Source organism: Buteo buteo, chromosome 6, assembly GCF_964188355.1.
Source record: "Buteo buteo chromosome 6, bButBut1.hap1.1, whole genome shotgun sequence".
NCBI lineage: Eukaryota > Metazoa > Chordata > Aves > Accipitriformes > Accipitridae > Buteo > Buteo buteo.
This window is the reverse complement of record NC_134176.1, coordinates 53,092,565-53,113,522: the sequence shown is the minus strand read 5'-3', so window position 1 is coordinate 53,113,522 and position 20,958 is coordinate 53,092,565. Positions and strand designations below refer to the sequence as shown.

At 40.8% G+C, this 20,958-nt stretch overlaps 1 protein-coding gene across 1 annotated transcript in view; it reads right to left on the bottom strand.

Annotated features, from left to right (window-relative positions):
- HSD17B12 (hydroxysteroid 17-beta dehydrogenase 12) overlaps window positions 1–20,958 on the bottom strand; it is a 91,186-nt gene that overhangs the window by 37,988 nt on the left and 32,240 nt on the right. Inside the window, 2 exon segments of the mRNA XM_075030950.1 lie at window positions 14,721–14,796; window positions 19,471–19,517. Of these exon segments, the coding sequence (XP_074887051.1) occupies window positions 14,721–14,796; window positions 19,471–19,517 (123 nt within the window).

Here is a 20,958-nt window from a genome sequence, read left to right as displayed (position 1 = left end):
CTTTTCCCCTCTCCCCACCCTCAACCTCTTCATCTCTCCTGAACAGCTGCATTGTTGAAAAATCCCCTGAGAGATGTTGCTATGTCAAATGACAACGTAAATAGCATTAAGCCCCTACTGCAGTAGCAGTCTTGTGATCACGTCAGAAGAAAATCAAGTTCAACATTGGGGGGGGGTAGAAATGGTCTATTTTTGAACACAGCTGTTCTAATATTTAGCACACACGTTTGAGTTCTTACAGGACGCTGAATTAAATGCAGCGTTAGAGGCACACCTAATATGTGCAAGTGCACTGGGTGGGCAAAGCCCAAGTTGCACGCTTCTACAGACATGCCATTTTTAACTGTTTTGTGGGATCTGCAGCTGTCTTCACTGCCACTCATGAAATGGGAGCTGTTTAAAGGACCCAAACACCATCCTCACAAATTTGCTCAATTGGTACTGGCCCTTTGATACTAAACACTCTTCATTAGGATTGTTACCCATCTACCTTTGAAGCCTTTCGAAATCACTACAGGGATACTGAGAGGATAAGGTAAGGGGGGGGGGGGGGGGGGGGGAGTTGGAAGACTTACTACTATAAATAGAAAAAAAAAATTAAAAGTCCTCACACCACTGTTCACACTGGACCCTTCTGCGAGCCTTTAGAAGGTTAGCAAAGAGCCATTACATTTAAGGTAGCTAAGCAATACACCTATAAAAAGATGCAGCACCCTTTGTGGATGGAGGGTGGGTGGTACAGTGTAGAAAAACATACGAAAAGTAGAAGACTGCCTACTGGTATGGCCAGAGGACACAGGCTTTGTGCGGTCACTCGTTGCAAACACGCAAGAGTGTCTTGCCCCAGCAGATGCCACCCGCTGACCAAACCCTCCCTCCCCATTTCACACCAGCGTTCAGGTATCCTGTAACTTCTGTGTACCCCGTGCTCTGTCCCAGAACCTGCGATAGATGGAATGATCCGCTACATCAGAGAAAGGACTAGTAGATACACCGGATAAAGTGGTTCCACGTCAGACGGCGATGCAAATAGCATTAAGTCACTTCTGCGTAAGCTCGTCCTAGTAGTCAGAGCACAAGGTGCAGAGAACAGATGTGCTCTGCTTTGTATGAACAATCGAAAAGGGAATTTCCTTGATCTTAAGAAGGATTAAGATGTTCTCAAACAGATGGACTAGAAGAGAGTAGCACACATCCTTGTCTTATCTGCCAAAAAGACTCTGAGATGTAGTGTAATAGAGAAAGAAGCAAGCAGGCTATGTCCTAATCCAGGGTATCTAGCAGTGACCAGGCTCTTGCTGTCCAAGAAAAGAAAACCTGAAACTCCTTAATGAAACTCCTTCAGCTTGAAGGCCATGATGTACTCGGGAGCCACAGGAAAGGAAAGAAGAGTATCAAGCCAGTTTTTGCAGTCAGCAGCTAAAGGATCCAAAAGAGCTGATATTATCTGCCAGCGTGTCCAGCATTCCTGATGATACATTGAAAAGTGAACCTTACATTTCATCTTTGGAACTGGTACTTCAAATGCTTCTTAGCAGGGAACTGAATATTCCACCACCATATTATCAATAGTTGTGGGGACTGAATATTACACCACCACGCTATCAACAGCAGTGCAGCAGCCAGTCATCACCTACCCGTCAGGTCTCAAGGATGGGAAAGGAAGTTCAGCAGACCTCCTTCACATTTCTCAACTCTGACACACCAGTGTTTTAATCACTTCATTTACTAAAAATCTCAGGTGAGATCAGTATTGACCCTACAAATAAGTTTTAACCTAAAGTTGCACAGGTCCAGTTAATTTACAGGGTCTGTATAACCTGAGCCAAGACTTCTGGTAACTTAGCAAGAGACCAACTATGCACAACAGTATCCTGGTAATCTAATAAAAGCAGACATGATCTTCTGCAACCACACCATCATTTGAAAAATAAGTTGTTGACCACAAAAAGCCTTGACAAAACATCTTCACAGCTGTGGGAATGCTGAACAAACCAATAGTCATAATGGTGATAAGAGCAGGATGGTACAAATGTTGTACAAAACAAAAAGGCAAAGTGAACTTTTGTAGAAGATACTGGGACGGATTCTTTCGAAGATCCAGATAGCAACCCAAGAACACAGTCAGAATGTCCCAGACCAATACCTATAGAAAAACAGTTTTCATGCAAACAAAGGCAGTATAAAAACTACCCATGAGAAGGGGAACATAATATAACTGAAAAGTGTGCCACTTTTTGCACAGGTGGTAAAGAACTGACCTCCTGAGGCATGTTCCCATTCTATGCCTTCCCGCACAATACAGGATGAGACGGTCTGGAAACAAATAGGCTATTTAACCACATTCTTCACATACACACCATCAGAAACACAAACACTTTCATGGATAATCCCTTGAAGAAAACACTGCCTTTGGTATCCTCAGAAGAGTACTCCAAATAGTGTCTCAAATTTGGTTAAGGTGCCACTACTCAAAATAAGTATAAAGATATTTAAGCAGTCATTCCAGGTCTGTCCAGAGGTCCATCTATACAAGTATTTGGTATTCTGTAGCAGATGAAAGAGGAAAGTGGTATAAAAAAAAATAAGGTAAGTACACAGTAATGTTTCCTCAATTTATTATCCCAAGCTCCAAGAGTTCGTTGCTCTGAAACTTCCAGAGCTGGGTCTGTCTACCCTGATGGCCTTCAGCCAATTCTTCCTACAGCTGTTTGCCCAATCACTATAAATCCTTATACACTTTCAGCACCCACACCACCCCACTGCTGCCACGTTTTTTGCTTTTGAACCTGCCAAGAGCAGAACTGACCAAATTTCAAATTGGTGTGCCTGCATCCATTCTGATTGCTCCGAGAGTAGGTTTTTGAGCTACCATGTCCTCTTCCTCAGTCATACCTCGTAACAGTATTTTTTTCTTTCCCATTCCTGTCACTATGCATTGGTTGATACTGCACTGACATTTGTTTGCTAACATTGAAGAGGTAACTTACTTCTCTTACTTCTCAATTTTGAGCTGGAGGACATTAAGATGTTAACATTTACTTGTTTTCATGTCCATCTTTTCAGTTTCCTATGCATGTCAGTCTTCTCCTATGCATCTTCTAGATTTTTCATTATTTGAACCTGCCCCTTTCAGCTTTTACAAATCCTACCTTATTGAATTTCACAAGCACAAGGAAGGTGGAATGGAGACAGCAAAACCAAAAGCCACATCTATCCTACACCTTCCTTCTAAGGGATCTCCACCATGATAAACTTTTAAGTACACTCACACTTTGAAAAGAAATGATGCATCACATTATATGTCCAGATCTCAACAGTCTTCCTACACTCTGGGTTTTCATTTTTATACAGACATTGTCTTATGTTCATGGAAGTTCTTGCAAACAAAAGAGTTCGACATTTTAAAATCAGAAACTAAATGGTCAAGTTCAGGATGTTTATTAAAAGTATACCCGTGTATTCATACATAATTTAAGTCATCAACAGTTCACAGGAAAAGAATATCTACTCTTACACATATGTGACATTAGCATTTACATACAAATGCAAGAACGAAGGCTGCTAAAGAGCAGATTAAGCCTAAGAGGTCCAGAGGAGACCCCCAGTTCTACCTTACATTGGAAACAGTACCTCCAGATGCCAAATGAAATTAAGTTTGTAGCCAGAAAGATCATAAGTGAAAGATGCTGCATGATGGGGGCCGGGAGGATGCAGGGGGAGTGATACTCAAGGAAGACTGGTAGAGATGGAAACCACACACTTCAGCAAGCAGGCACAACTGAAGCAGCAGAGAACTGAAGACAGAAAAGTAGAGAAAGGACAACTCAGCGGCAAAAGCACACCAGCACCATCCCGAGCAACAGCTGAAAAGACACAACACTCACCTTATTTCTCATCTCTAAGATGGTTAGTTACAACCTCACTTGGTGAAGCAAAAGCTTAATTAACTCCAAAGGCCAGAGAGATGTCTGTCTGACTTAGAGGAAATGTATCCAGCGTCTTGCTATCCAAGGAAAACACTAATCCAAATGATCAGGCAAACTAGGGCACACCTTTGCTACTAAAAAGGGTCAGATGCAAAATAGCACTGCATTACCTAGAACACCAGAGAAAAGGTTCACACTGGAATAAAAAAAAAAAAAGTGGAAAGTTAGAAACTACAGTGAGCTACATCCTAAATAAAGACTAATAAAGAACTGTGAAGTGGCTAGGAAGTAAGCATCTTCAAATTTATTTTTTTGGAAGCTTGCAAATAATTCGAAGCAGCAGCCCCCCCTAAACTGAAATCTTGGTTGACAGGCTAAGAAAATGCTAAGGAAATGAAGCTTTCAGACACAGATAAACTGGGCTTGAAAGAAGGTTCCCCCAGAGGAGTAAACTTGTGTACTCAGATGCGAAAGCAAACAGACACTAGCCCAGTGGTCAGAAGCAGCTCAGTTTACCTGACAGAAGCAGTGTCAGTGCTAAAGGGCTCTGTGGTACAGTCTTGCTGGGAAACGGGAAAACTAGAAGATCGCCATCCCTGATGAAATAACATTCTTACTTGCGCCACCTGTTTCAAAGCAGTTGGCTACAGCAGCTTGAATTTGCACCGAGTATGTTGAAACAAATCCAGTCAACTTTGCAACAGAGAGGTGCAGGATACGAGGCCCACATTGTAAGCAGGCAGTGGGAACAGTTATTTCAAGCTCAGGGAAAGTATATTAAAAACCTCTTGCTAGAACTGAAGCATCTCATCGCTTTACATTCAAAGCCTCATATAAATATTGCCATCAGAGTGATGTGGTATAAAGCAACAAAAACATAAAAGAAGTCTCACTTGGTCTTTAGCTTCAGGACGGCCAGAGATGCAAGCAAAGCAGTAGAAAAATAGCTCTCCATTCTTCATCATACAGGAGGGGAAAAATTTGGTTAAGTAAGGAGATTCAACTACATCCACAAATAAAGATGTCACCTTTCCAGTATCACTGCAGTGGCAAAACTCACTGTAATCCAGTACCCAGTCTCCAGAAAGAGAGTTTGTAACCTTTCAATAAAGGTTAAGAAGCTGAAAGATTAAACCAAAATGTGAAAACCTCCTGCTTTTTAGTACTGTATCTATGCAGGGCAGAGATGAAGAAAAATTTAAGACTACAGAGTGGCTGCAGATAGCTCTACAAAGTCTTTGGGTTTGGGTTTTGTTGTTGTTGTTTTGTTTGTTTTTTTTAAAGGAGAGCCATCCATTTTGGGAATGTATCCAATTTGGGACTTTCAGAGTTCACAGAAGTAGCACACTGAGTGTCATGTATGGAATCTGTTTTCCAGAAGGACAAAATACTTTCAGACTGGTGACAGCAGATTGTTATTACACACTATTATTCACCATATAGAAGCATATTCAAATCAGCTGGGTATAACAAGAGCTAGTTTTTTTCTGATGATTTTGTAGGGACTTAAGAATGCAAGGAATGAGCTTTGCCTTTCAGCAGAATAGAGACCAGCTGTTAATTACAGTTCCAAGTTACTCAATGAAGTCCAAGATATTGAGAAAGACACGTAAAATGAAATACAAACCTCCTTCTCCCCCACCCATATCAGTCACAGTGAAATACAGAATTACTAGAGGAGTGTTTGGACACTTATGAGCAAAAAGAGCAGAAACCCTGGAGAACCTGCAATATTCTTCAGGAATGAGATCCCAGTAGCACAGGTAACAGATGGAGAAAAGCCAATCTAGAGCAAAACCTCTGGGCTCTTTTGCCACATGCATTTTATTTATGTTTCAACTACAGAGTCCATAGGCAAACTGAATTTCTGAAGGGATGAGAGCTCCCATTTGTGTAGCCATATCAGTCCTTGTCCCAAATGACAGATCATGCTTCTCGTTTCTGCAAAAGAGGAGACGAGAGAGACCAGGGCCTGGAGAGCAGCACAGAAGATACGGGAGGGTCAGTGCTGAACCCTCACCCAGGGGGATGCTGCACAGCACAGACCCCATGCAAAAGACACGAGCGTTCAGAAGGGGAGCAGATACGCAGCAACAGATACAGTAGGATTTTTATTACGATACCTAAGTTATAGACAGTTCTGTAAACCTCTGAAGCAGAGTACTGGTAACCTAAGGAATAACAGAAGTTGAAGTTGTAGCCAAAAGAAAGCTCTGTTTGCACCTGGTTTGCAAAAGAAGTCTCCAGGTAGGAACGCAGCAGTTTCTGCATAGCATGAGACGCCTGCCTACAATTTAACAGAACTTGCTATGTTTCAACACATTTTTAAAAGCATGTGCGTATGCACATTTGGTCAAGCACTAACAAATAGGTTCAGATTCCTTTCATTCAACTACACATGCAACACTGCCAGTGAATTTTAATTTTTTTTAATTTTTTTTTTTTTTTTTTTTTTACATACTGCACTAGTTGCACATAGAATTTCATAGATACAGCTTCCTTAAAAATAGTGGATATTTAAAAAATCTAATCACACAGAAGTATAGAATGGGTAAAAAATGCCAGACCTTATTTAAAATGTTACAATTCCGTTAAACAGCCTTAAGTTTCAATATACACACACATACACAAGTCAATTCCTCACTTCTCAGCTTTCAAAGACGACACAGCAGAAGATGGATCTCTAAGCCAAAGTCCACAAACCCTTGAGCCACAGGGGACATTTAAGTTTTTAATGTGTATAAGCAGGGCTGTTACTACAACACATAAGAAGAAAACACACTTTATTAATGCTTGCCTCCATTTGCTCCTCTCTGACTCCCATTACATCAAAATACATTACAGCAGCTAAGATACACTTATCAAGTCAGAAAAAACATTCTTAGCAACACACAGGACCAATCAATAAGCCCACTCACCCAAATATTATGCTCAACATCGTAAGCCTTCCCAAATCAAGCTTGTCCTAATTACAAAGCTGACTAAAAAACACAAAATCAAGCAGCCTGGGGGGGCTGCACAGTCAAGCCACCGCAACGTTTCCAAATGTCGACGTTATTTCGGGCGGTAAGGCCAGCACAGCCTTGATGCCGACCACGCGCACCCCCTCAACTCCAGGACACGGCTACGGGCACCAGAGACCCCACGGTGTTTCAGAGATAAGTGTAATGTGAGGTGTGGGAAGGTTAGTATTGTGTGACAGGCTGCATCTCAAATTCCCCTTCCTTCTCTCCTCTTTCCCTGACACTATTTTCAACCCCCTCCAAGGCTTTATTTTTTATATTCATTGGTGGTACTGGTTTTTACACAGCGTGAAGAAAGCTATTTTTAATTTACTAACTCATTTTAGGAAGGGCATATGGACTATTTCCAAATCTTCCTGTAATATTTTGTTTTCCTTAATGTCATTATTATTGCCTGACTGTGACAATGTGTACACATGATATGTATACACATGTAAACATGAATTTTTCATCAATTTTTGCAAATAGAAGTCTAAATTCTCCAGCTCTATAATTATTAGAACAGATTTAAAAAAAAAAAAGCCACTTTTTTTTTCAGATTTAAGTTCAACAGAGTGAATTCCAGAATGACCAGGAGAATTACTTAGTAAGAAGAATTTAAGAGTCACTTACAGAGACTGAAAGGTATCATAGTATGGATTAACAAAAAAATTTTGCCCCTACTCTCAAGTCAATTTCAAGACATCTAAGTCAGTCACTCTACATGAATTAAAACCAATTTAAAAAGTGAAACAAGCTTCTACGCTAATTTGGCATTATTTTTTATGTCCTGATAGTTTCATCTGCATTCAGCATCCACAAAAAAGCATTTACTGTAGTCAACAGACAGACACTTAAAAAGCACAGTTTTCAGGGTTCTCCAAAGTGTAACTTGTAAGGGAAAAATATATTGTGCATTAGATGTGGACTAATTAACAAAGTAGTATAGTACCCAGTTCAGCACTGGAAGTGTTGCCCATGCTTAAGGAGTTACACGGCAAGCATATTTGTATCCATTAGTTACACCATTTTTTTAATTGGTTTCTTTTTTTCATATTCATGGAATTTTTTTTCTGAAGAATTTGTTGTGAAAAACAGAACAACTGAGTTTTCTTTCTCTATGAAGAGCTACTAACTAGCATTAATTATTTTCCTCACCACAACATATTCCTGAAAAAACATAAATGCAATTATCACCGTTTCCTCAGCAGAGAAGTCTATCGGGGATTTTTACAGCTTTGACAGATAAAAAGTTGGCTTGGTGTAATGGAACTCAACCTGCTAAAAAAGTGACAAGAGACTAAACTATACATGCATAGAATGAAGTTATAGGAGGACAGCACTGTTTGCGTCACCCAGTCCCTTCCTTGTGCCAGAGAGAGACTGTTCCCTGTAGAGCCTCTTAAAAGGTCTAATTTTAAGTCTCTCGGCAACAGAGCTTCCACCAATTGCCTTAAAGCAGATTCACAAAACAGGACTTTCAACTCAGTGAAAACAATCCAATACTCATTTTTCATGTAATTTTCAGTTTATTTTACACTGAAAGTGATAAGCAATATATTGCAGCTTTTGTGTTAACAGAAGGTGTTTAACGGCCCAGAGACTAGCACAAGGGCTCTTGGTTTTGGCATCCACAAAAACTTATGTTACAAGTAGGTTGTCAGCAGAGACAGGCATTAAGTCTCTGTGTATTAAAGAAAATGCAACCTATTCCCCACCCAACTACTCCCAGGTGGAGGCACCAGTGACCCTGAATGTTTGCAGCCATGACTAAATCCTGGTTCTTCAGTCCAGGTTTCAAAAGTACCGAGTAAGTCATCTCCCGCATTGATCCACCTACCTACCGTGTAAAACATTAAGACTCAAGACACCATTAGGTCCCAGAGTTAGTTCTGAACCTATAGACACAACATACAGGGTATCCAAGGTGTAGAAGAGGCTACTTCTGCGGCAGTTTATATCCAGAAAAGGAAACCCAAAGCACTTAATTCACATTTAAACAACCTTTACAAATTTCTTCTCCTGGACTTTATGGGTTTACAAACTATCGGCACAACAAATACTGCACAGAAACACTCCGGCAGTGAAGTTCACAGCAAGCACGCTTCCAATCCTTCTTTCCAGAAGAGGCTAACTCAGTCTTGCCAGGTGTGAAAAAGCACCATCTGCTAGAACTTGCCAGATCACTTACTGCTATGCGTAACCCGTGACACCGACTGCTAAACTTTCTTAAACTGGTTTTCATCCTTAAAAGCGACTATGACAATGTGGTCTCACTCTGTATGCTGACAGCTGGTATGTAAACGAAGTTCGTTCTTTTGCAAGGATGTCACCAGTCACCTGCAGAACGTTTTGCTCGTGGCTCGTCCGACCCTGTTGCTGCTTCAAAATTCTACTAAAGGGTGAAGTAGTCCTAGGACTGCACCTTGTAGCTTGCAGGAACGTCTTGTCAAGTGTTTCTCTCTAAGCATTCTGCTCAGTTTCTTCAAATTAATCCAGGCAAAATCTCACTGAGAAAATGCAAGAGAAGATGATAAAAAAGAGGGATTAAGAGGGGGAAAAAACCCAAACCACAGAAGCAGGATGCTTCTTAAAGAAAAAAAATCTTAAAATAAGCTCCCTTCCCAACTGCTCTATGTCTTTTACATGCTCTGTTGATTGTATTAGGGGTTCATCTATTTCATTTGTTGACAAATTAATAAAAATTAATTTGGCTTGAATCCTCTGTCCACTCTTCACAGTGCCTGACAACTGCTTCTTTAGTAAGCGGCTGACACCATTCAAGGCAGAACCATGGGAATTTTCTTCACTTCATCCAAGGGAAACCTTCTTCAGAGATGAAAACCGAGAGCTCATTTTGCATCAAAGATCCTTATGCTACAACTTTATGTGAAAGGTGACTTCAGTGCATCAAAACAAGTCCAAAAAATTCGAAGCCATTTTGTCAAGTCCAAGAAATATAGGGGGATTTCAAATATGTCAAGCTGAACCTGGCTCAGATGATGGAAGGCTGCAAACACATTAATTTACCTTGAAATAGATCACAAAAGGTCAAAATAACTGCCGGATTCAGTTAGTCTTCAAGTTAAGCTCAGGAAAGTGAACCTTGTCATTTCTGTGCAAGAAAAGTAAGAAGATGATGTCCCCTTCCTCACTGAGTTTGTCCGCCTTTCAACCTCCTCTATTAAATGCAAATAGTCTTACCTGCCAACTCCAAGATGCAAGGAGGATTTAACCGGAGCATGAGGGGGAGGAAATGGGAATAACGGGGGAGAGATTAAGGGGCAATGTGCTCCAAGGTCGGCGCAGGCGAGCATCTGCAGGGGACAGATTTGCCATGGGAGGGCACTGGCCATTGGTAGCAGCAGGGTCACGGTAACTGCTGAGGCACAAGCGCAGTGGTCAGCATCAGGTGCGCTTCAGAATGCTCCCCGCGATCTCGTCACCGAGAAAGCAGAAGAAAGCTGTAAAACCCACCTGCCTAGGAAACAGAGAAGGAACATTTCTGGTTTTGGCACCACATCCCATTCCTTTCTTGTACTCGCAAATCGTGCCAGAGTAGTGAGAACACGATAGATCCCAAGTCTAAACACGACAGCTGTCAGTTTACAGTGTACCTGGAATCTTGGGGTTAGAGTAGCAGCTCAAGATGAAACTACCACGACCAAGCAACTTCAGGAACACTACACACTGAGCTCAGGCAACTTACTGGAAGTAAATAGCCAGCTACACAGATTCTAATTGCAAAAACCTGTATTTTATTAAAGACAGACATGTAGCAGAATCAAATTAAAGTTTTGGACACTAGTTCTTAAACAGTATAAAAGGCTTAAAAGACAACGTACTCCAGTTAAATGATGATTTGTGAAAATACATTGGAAAAAAAATTTTTTTTTCAGTCCAAACAATTTCTTAGGAGCTAATATTATCACCTGGGTATATGTAACACCAACCACCACCACCTTTAAAGCTGCAAATGGGAATTTACTTTAAAAAAAGTTTTGAATTAAATAGTAACTGTTGACAAACTCAAAGTCTCCCATGTTGCGTTTATAAGCACTTAACTACAAGTAAGTAGATACTTACACTTGCAAGTAGGAACACTGCTTAGCTACAACTGTTTTTTCTTGGCTCCCACAGCTCATGCACAACTCCACCACCTGTCCTCTGAAGCCACCAGCTAATAACATACACCAATACCAAATTCTTCTTTTGACAATTTCCCTACAGGCAAGTTCTCTTTAAAGTGTTTTCCCTGCTTGACTGGTTTTCACTACATTCTTCATATTGCAGCTCCTAGGTAATGAGTTTCTACAGCAAAGTTCTTCTCAGGTCTGCTCAGAACATACCTATCGGCAGCAGTGCAATAACTAAAGCTTTTCTGCTTGCAAATCCACGGCTCCTGAACCAGCTGCTGGCACAGAGCTCCTGAGATGTCTTGCACCGTACTCATTATTGAATACAGCAAATCAGAGAAATGCCTCATTACATGGTGTTCAAATAGTTGTCTCCATTCACAGAGAAGTTTTCTTTCTGATCCTGCCTGAACCTTTTAAAGCATCTAATGATGTAAGACAACAGACACTTTAAAAAGGTGCTGAAACAATGATGTAGCATGAACTAAAGTAGACCAAGCATTTTGTATAGTGGCCCTAGTAGTCAGTGTTTGTGCATGAAAACTTGATTAGAAGATCAAATATGTTTCCATAAAACCTATATAATTCCATGCAAAGGTGGTCCATGACCACTAAAGAGGAAATTCAGAATTTTTTCTTCTTCAGTCTGTGGCCTATGCTTTACTTCTTAGGGAACACAAAGCAGAATTTCCCTTTCATGACAAATCCTACAACACCTAAGTATTCCACAAATAAATTCAGCTTTACAACATGCTTGAAGACAGATTGGAAAGTCTTCTAAAGTCTTAACTACTTGTAATTAATCCACTATTTTTTGTTGCTCAAACTGAGACGCAAGTTCAGAACATCTGGCCTTCCTGTAACGTCAGTACAGCCAGTTTAATGTGCATACACACGCAAAAATATCAGATCCAGGTCAGCTGGCATTTAAGACTCAGAAAGACCTATCAGTACTTCCCTTATGATGGTGGTTATGCAACTTACATTTTGTACATAGCTATCACTCCTAATATAAGTATATTCTAAGAGCATAAAAAAGGATTCTTCTGAAATAGAATGAACATACCTGACCCTCAAAAGCCCTCTCGTTATTTGTGGCAGAGGGCATCTATCCATTCACTAGGATGAGCAGGACTCTGATTAGTGAAAATGAGGAAGGAACTGAAAACACGCATGGCTCACACAGTTCAAAGAACTGGAATTAGTCAAACAGCCATTTTTCCTTAAAGTGATTAAAGGTCATTACTCAACAGGAGCAAGCTCACGTTAACTTGAAGAACAATTGTGGGACCACCATAAAGAAGTTTAAAGCTACCTTAAAAGCCTGCAAGGGAAACACCCAAGCAGTTACAGCCTTAGCTCTAAAAGAGTCACCCACCTTATATATGACAACATCTGAACAGACTGCAGAGACCACACGAGCATGAATACAAGAAAATTCTGTCCAGTTAAAACCTAGCAGGATCCGAAAGTGCCACTCAGGCTCACTTGATTATGCAGACTATCCTAATCCTTCAGCATATGCCACAACGAACAAAGTATACATTTCAGTAGCTCAGTGTTGTCAAAAGAAATGTTCCGAAAACCCAACGTGAGTCATCTCATTTCAGAATGGTTTAGGAAAGAAAGCAGAAAAATGTTTGGGTGAGGCCTAACAGTAATTATGTATTACAGGCTGCTTTACATAGGTACACGTACCTAGTTTTTAATCTGAAAAGCTCCCCCAGCATCTATCATGTAAGTGCCAAAAGCTCAAAGAAGTAGATTTATCTGTCTTGTCAGCATCATGCTTAATTCCCAAGGAGGAAGAGATTTTCAGACTGTTACAGAAAGGGTTATGACCACTTTCAGGAAGCTTGTCGCTTCATGCTTAAGTGTTTGATTCCAGAACAAGATACTTGTAGATACTTCTATCAGTTACACTTTTACCTAGCAAGACAACTTTATACAGCATTTTAAGAAACCTGACTGCATACACACACATATGCAGCAAACTACCATCCAGCTCCTGCAGTGAACCACCAAAAAGACCACCTTGTTGCAACTTACGTATTTGCAGTAAGCTTCAGTACTCATGCAGGTTACCCGAGCAGTGACACCTATACTGTTGAATTTACACTGTGACTGTATTGACCTGAGCATCGCAGTTACGTCCAGACGCTGCAGTGACATCCTTAAATGCGGGATACCAATGAACAACGCCAATTACTTCCAAACTAGCAGAAGATAGAACTTGATGCCATCTTCGCTCTAAGGAGGAATGCTCTCTACCACCTAAACATACACATAGAAAGGAAGACTTTTCTGTCTAGAAAACAGTTTCATATGCCATCTTACATTGGACACTAAAAATCAGAGACAGCGGCATTTATATCAACAGAATTGTATGCCCTCTGTCTTTCAGTAAGCTAGTAAAACAGTTACCATTAAGCAAGCTGAAGTCCTTCAGTCTTTTAGCCATCCTTACATTCACTAAGCAGCCCCTTACAACTTAGTATAGAACAGTTTGTTGAGGTTTGACTTGCAGATTATGTTTTACAGTAAAGCAGTACCACTAACAATTTTATTAAAAGTTTTAACAAACTCAAGCCAAAACAATACATCTATGACCTCTGAAAGAGAGCAGCTCTTACAATTATCTGCATTATGTACACAAACCATTTTAGGAAAGTCTAAGCAAGACAAGGGAGGGTAGCACAGAAGCATAATCTTAAAGGTTTGTTTACCCAACATCATCATGCTGAGAAACCTGCTTTATAGTACACAACTTCCACTCCTGCTTATCAAAAGCCTCTACACACAGGCTACATTTCTCACTTTATCTTGACATACTCTGCATAAACTAATAACCTTGCATGAAATCTGCCTTAATAAAAGAGATATAGATTACAAGAGGAATTCTTGTGTGTTACAGTTATACTTTGCTCTGATTGGAAAATCATTTGTCAGCATGAGGCTTGAGGAAGCTTTCTCCTAACTGATCCTGTACAAATATCCATTTTACGTTTGTGAGTGGAATACTTAAGTTGCTCCCTTATTTTTGCATTACAGCCATTTACTACACACTTACTGAAGAAACAATTGTTAATACAGGTTCTTAAACACATTAACTTATTCCCTGTATTCCTATGACTGTGCTCACTCATCACCCCAAAAGAGCTTACAGCTCTCTAATCTGATCTTTGTTTATCCAAACAAAACAAAAAAAGGGGGAGGAGGGGGAAGCTACACAGTAAATTTGTATACCTGGTAATACAACAACTAACATAAGGAACATGTTTTCAACAACTTTGAGTTACACAGAAACCACCCTTATGGCTGAAGCCCATGAAATCAAACTTGCTTCAAGCTGACAGAATATTCAGATGAAGTAATGGCTGCATGTTTTTCACCTTATTATGACTGTAGACAGCTACTATGGGGATACGTTGTATTTTGGTCTGACCTGGTGAGCTGTTCTTACAGGAGACTAATAGTTTTAGAAGTACTGATTCCAGAATTAAGCCCTATTGTTCTCAGAAGTTAAATATTTAACACCTGTAAAATTAATCTACAAGGCATTTACCACTTATATCTGTAACATTTGCACTGTGCACAAGAGCATTTATTTATAAGCTTGACTGTGAAGTTTAGGGAAGAAGTTTTCAACTCACTTATTTCACTAGCAACCTGGTCCAGTTTTTCTTTTGACCTACTGATTAGAGCCACCTTCATTCCACGTCTTGCTAGCTGTAACAAAACAGAACAGGAGACATAAGAGCAGTCATAAATCGCTTCCAAGTTAGTATCCTAATTAAAGGAATTGCACAATTTATCAAACATTGCAACAGTATATGACCAGCGAGTTTGAAAAAATTACAATTTTAAATAGAAACATGAAGGAGAAAACCAGGACAAATACTTCCATGTAACTTTTTACTTGATTCCCTTCACGCCAAATTTATTATCTTCTCTGTCATCCAATACAGGCGTAGAGGCACATTTATAAAACAGAAAACCAACAGCAGATATTCTACAGAACTTTTACAACACCTCTGCAAGTCAGAGCAAAGAAGTTATCAACCATAATTAAGTTTAACATGCCAAGTTAAGATATCTGTGGTCACTTGAACACCTATGTTGCAAAATGACCCCAGCACTCAATACTTCCTTCCTTTAGTCAGGCTGCCCTCTTACTTTGTACTAATCACAGGTATAAAGGTTAATTTACTCAGGCAGTTCTTCTAGGGAAGCTATCTGTGTAACTTAAGCTGTGGCCAGCGCATATTCTGGTCATTAAATCAGACCTACTGCTGCAAGTTTGAAATGTGATCTAACAACTCAGTTTAAAAGTGTCTGCAGAAAGACAGCTACCTCTCTGAATTACTCAGCAATGAAAACAATGTTTGTGACTAGTGTAAGTCCCTGTTCTAGTGAAAAGTAGAACCAATATATCCACAATTCATAGTGACACTGCCTTTCAGACACCTAACACCTACATATAAAAAACAGGTAAGTTCTCATTGCTCCAATAAAACTCCTTCACTGCCTTAGGAAGCAGGTGAGAATGGGTCTTAAAGGAAATAAAAAAAATAAAAAATAAAAAAAAATCCCCAAACAAAACAAAAAAAACCCCACAAAACACAACAAACCACACACAAAACCCAACACTGCAGCACAGTACAGCAGCAACCTAAAGTGACTTAATCTCGTCTACCTTTCTAGCAGAAGTATGCAAACCAAGAAAGCCTCTGAAAGGGAGAAGTATGACGAAGTTTGTCAGCAAACTCTGTACTTCACTCCCATGTGTGATCTCTAAGCATAAGAAATCTCATGCTAGATCTCTCATGACTGTAGAGCGAGGTGTGTTGAAACCAAAGACACTCACACTAGGAACTGCTAACACACCGCTGCCAAGTTCAGGCTTATGGGTAACTTAAGCTTTCTGCTCAAGGAAACGATCTGGTGTCAAGAGAACAATTGTCTAAAAGGGATGAACACATTCACCTCCAGATAAGCACCTGGCTCACTGGAATAAACTTTTTATAAAACCAACAGTAGGCTTGGCAGGCAGGGAGGAGAAGGGAATAACGTAGCATTCTCTCACTCCAGAGGACCAAGGCAGTGGAGGCAAATACTTTACCTAGAAGTATCTCAGCCTGTGACACTGAGGACAATCTGACAGTAATCTACTCAGAGTTTGAAATAGCTGTGGTCCCATGGGGCAAAAAAGCCCCAGAGATGTTCCTCATGGGTGCAAGCTCCAGACTGTTGACACACAGTTTGCTTTCTTTCAGCAGTCGTGACCTCTGGGCTCCCAGATCGCTTAAGTAGGTACCTGAGCTTTACGAAGAAGTATCCAGCTGTACTTGTCTCAAAAGCCAAGGAAGTAAATCCATGCCAGTGCACCCAGTTAGTGGAATCTCGGCACATTTAGAGAACTCCACCACAAGAGCAAGCTTGAGGGAAACTGCTGCTGTGTTAACACTAAAGGGACACACTCTGAGAAGCGCATCTGAAATCTGGAAATGGAAACCCATTTGCGAGAGGAGTTCTCCGAGTTCAGAGCACATAAAATGGCCAAGGAAAGAGCCTGTAACTAGGAACGAATATCACTAACAGAAATAATCAAACTTGGAAAAGATACAGTGTTCAACGGCAAGTTCAGTTTGACTTTGATGCAACCAGATCAGTTTCTGCTGAGCGCTCTGACTTCACTGGTAGAGGCCTAGGGGGTTGAAAGGAACCACAAGAGCCCAAAGAGCAATAATGATCCTCTGAGATCCCAGTAACTAATTACATTTTACTAATTACATTTTCATATAAGAAACAACGATGACCCACTTGCTTTGCAGATAACCTGCCATTATACTCGGATATTTGGCCAATGTCCCTAGAGTCATGAAAAGGCTGAATGAGAAGACCTTAAAACTAATCCCAAAAACTCACCCAGAATAGCAAACATTGGGAAGATGCTCTTGTAGCCTAAGGATTCACACAAGCAAGAATCACCATCCTAACAGAGTTGGTGGATGTAGGTGTCCAGTTTCCTTAAATTCCATGTTAGTAACTGCCACATTTTCCACTTTGGTAGCAAAACACAACTGCTGTTAAAGCCCTTTCTCTCCAGGACAGAAAGGAATGTCATTAAGAGCCCACTAAAGCAGAATTAAAACTCTTGTTAGAGTAGGTGTATCAAGAGGATCTGAAAAAGCAATACTAAGCAGATGTGCATAGCAGAGTACTGCAGAGTACGCAATGGGATCACAATCTCTAGTTTACCACTAACACAGAAATACATCTAAGATTAAATTTAAACTCATGTTTCACAAAAGCAAACAGCAGACAGCAAGAGAGGGGCAACAAATAGCAACTCCTGACCATATCCTGGAAAAAAAAAAAAAAAAGAAAAAAAAAGCGTGCTGCTTTGGAATCAAAGACTGGGTGAGCGCTACCTGGACAGAAAAGAAAACTTGTATTTACCATGGCACTACCCTTCGTGAAGCGTTGGTCTAGTGATGAAAATTATACCAGTGCTGAGCAAAGAATGAAGATCTTAATACTGCAAGAGTGAAAAGTGTAAAAACAGCTTGTTGCGTGGAAAAGAAGGAAAGTAACCAGCAGAGCAGAGTATAACCAGAGAATCCACAAACTTGTAACATTTTTCCATCACTTACTGGTGACCACATCAAACTTTCTAAGAGGCGATTCTCAACACACCGTTGCATTTCTCACAAATCCCTCCAAGGAAAAGGAATTAATCTGCATGATTATAATCACAGCCATCAGTGCCCAAGCAGCTGTATGCCAGTGGCATTTATAGTAATCTGAAGGGAATTTCTAGTAGAAAGTCAAGCCTCTGCTGGCAGTCTTATGAAGACATCTCTGGAGTTAATTGAAAGATTGAGAAGTCTTTTCAGGTATTCCACATTTCACCCTGCAGCCACACTTGACTTCATCAAGTATTCTTCATCCACCTAAACTGTCAAAGGGTGGATTTGTGTTTTATGCTAAAGAAATACATAAGTAACAATAAGAAATACAACTCACGAAAAGTGTGTTTTATTCTATAGCCCAAGAATGAATATTTGTACCTGGGCTGCTTTTGGAGTGCTCTGTGCCTACAGCAACTCTAGCAAAGAAGCTGAAACAGTCATTGTTTCCCAGCAGGATCTCATACTTGCGATCAGCTTTCCTAATGGTGGTTCAAATACAGGGGTCTGCCAGCAGCACACATTGGTGTTCAAAGGCAGCCTGGTTCTTAGAGACACCAGCAGAACATAAAGCAAGCTGTAGTTTCATTCACCCGATAACCTAACACATAGATCCTGAAACTCATCTCCCGTGCTGTTCAGGGGGTGTCTCCTGTATCGGAGGACTTCCTCCAGATAGTGCTATGCCCTGGGCACAGTGACCTCCTCCCACTTGCTCTAGGCAGTTAAATTTAAGTGTTGCATCATTTGCTTCAGTGCCATGTAACTGGGGTATTTGGCATGTATGAGCTGTCAGCTCTACGCCAGGATCAGGTGCTGTTGGCACCAGGCTTCAATTCCTTTTGCAGCCAACTCCCCGTTCTCGACCCAGTAGGACAAGGTGCTACTTTCTGCAAAATAGAAAGGAATCTGGGGGCCACGGGTGCAGGTGGCAGGGCACACAGGGCTGAAGGAAAACCTGAAGGACGAGGACTACCTGTGAAGAGGAATGGTACTTTTCCTGTGGGCTCTGCAGAACAAAAAATTCAAGAAAAAGGGAATCTCTTGCAGCTGATCTCCTCACACAAAGTCATGCTGGTGTCTACTCGTTTTTGTGTTCTCTGAGACAGGCTTGCTTTGATACTGATGCTGGAGTTGAAAGTTATTTTTGCTATAAATTGTTGTAGTCAGCACTATTTGTCATGATGTTCTCTGGGCTTATAGGCTAAATTGCCCCATACTAACGGGCACTTTCTGTCTTAAGCAATACATTCCAGTACCATATTTGGAGCCTACATATCCATCAAGAGCAAAAGCTCAGTAAAAGAGACAGAGGTAAAAGCCAGCTTCAGAGACTTCATGAACTATAGGGAATAATTGGAACATACTGCAGGCAGCTAGAAATGCCATTTAGTCAGTGCCTGGAAATACCAGAAGGAAATACAATTATTTCAACTGTCTCAACCCTTGGTAACAACTAAAAAAAAGTTAAAAATAAGAAGTGAAGGACAAGGTAAGGGCTGAAAACAGAATTCACAAATAAAGGAAATTAACAAAAAGGGATACAACTTTTGGCTGGTCACCAGAGGGAGGCAAGGCAGGAGACTTCTTTCTCCACAGATATCTATGTTAAGATAAGGTGAGGAGATATGATCTGCTGCTTGACAGAGTTGAGATAGCATGACATCTTGCCAAGGATCGAGATACACTCCTAAGCAATAAGAATTCTTACCTCTTCTGCATAGGCTTTTCCAATCCCATCAGTAGCTCCCGTGACCACTGGGGGGGAAGCAAAAAAAAAAAAAAAAAAAAAAGACAGATATACATTAGTTACTTCACAGAAATAACTGCAATAGGTGTTCATTAGTAGGCTATTAAAGTACTCACTCCAGCCAAGAGACACATCAAAGTCTCTGGAATAGGCATACAACTTTTATTAAATCTCTTTGAGAACTCGCACTAAAACCTTCCCATGTGTAAGAAAGGAGAGGAAGCGATGGACTTAGGAGCCTAACAAGTTGTTTCAAGAATCAGGTTCAGCACCCCTTCTCATGCCAGTCCTCTGGCCCACCACACTTCTTCAGAAGCTTTGCAGACTGAGAGAGATTTCCAAGTCGTTTAACTAAAAAAAGCTCAGTTATGACTATTAAACCCACTCTCAACTTGGTTTTAAGTATGTAGTAAAAGATAAAGTATCTTAAAGCCTGTAAACATCCAACAAAACAAACATTTTAGGACACAGGCAACAGGTCTCTGTTAGTGACTCTCCAATAGATTTCAGATCCCTGTGACCATTGTGCTTACTAGCAGCAAGTATAAGTGACTGATGCAGCTATCCATTGCAAGCTGGGCTTCTAGAGCTTCAACTTTTTCACCTGTGGGTAAGTGGGACCTTTGTCAATCCTCAAGCCTTTCTAGGATTCTTTTCCACATGCTGAGAAACTCCGAGTGACTCAACATGCCATTAGTTTGACAGATTACTCCAGGGCTCTTGCCATAACAGTTTGCTCCAGATCACCAGATCATCTCAGTTTGCTCACTAAATAGCAATTCCTCCATCCAGAATCTGCTTTTCCAACTACTTTTTAAGCAAGCACATTCAGCACCACTCCCTATTTCTCTCAGCTCTCCCTTCGCATCAAACCCACCGCCTACACATCAACATCCTTAGGCATTTAGCTCTCCACTCGTTCGTCTGTCTCTGCTCTCACTCTCCAAGTGGCTATAGAATATACCGGATTTTTCTGTTTGTCCTCGTGTCAGATCAGAACAGCTTGGTTTGTGCTTCCACTGCTTATCCCTGAACAAAGGCATACCCAAATAATTGGGCTTGTTTAATGTTGCAGAAAACTGAACTGAGAGCATTGGTTCCACTCTCAGGTCAACCTCTACCTGAGTGACACTCAGAGCAGACGGAGGTGTTGACCGGCACTGGGATTCAGCAATAACTTCCCTTCGGGGCACCAGAAGGAGACGTGTTTGCAGATGATTTGATTAGTCACTGCTTGCAGATCACCTATAACAGTTAGCATGCAAACAGCAGCCAGAATATTTCTGTTTGAGTAATAACAGCTAGGAAATGCTGTAACCATTTCAGTTTCTGTGCCTGCTAGCTATAAATAAGTGGACGTAATAACAAGCGATGAAGCCGCCAGCAAAGGTCCTATTTGAGCTTGAATGGCCAGCCAACAGCGCAATAACAGGCTAAGAATGAAAGATC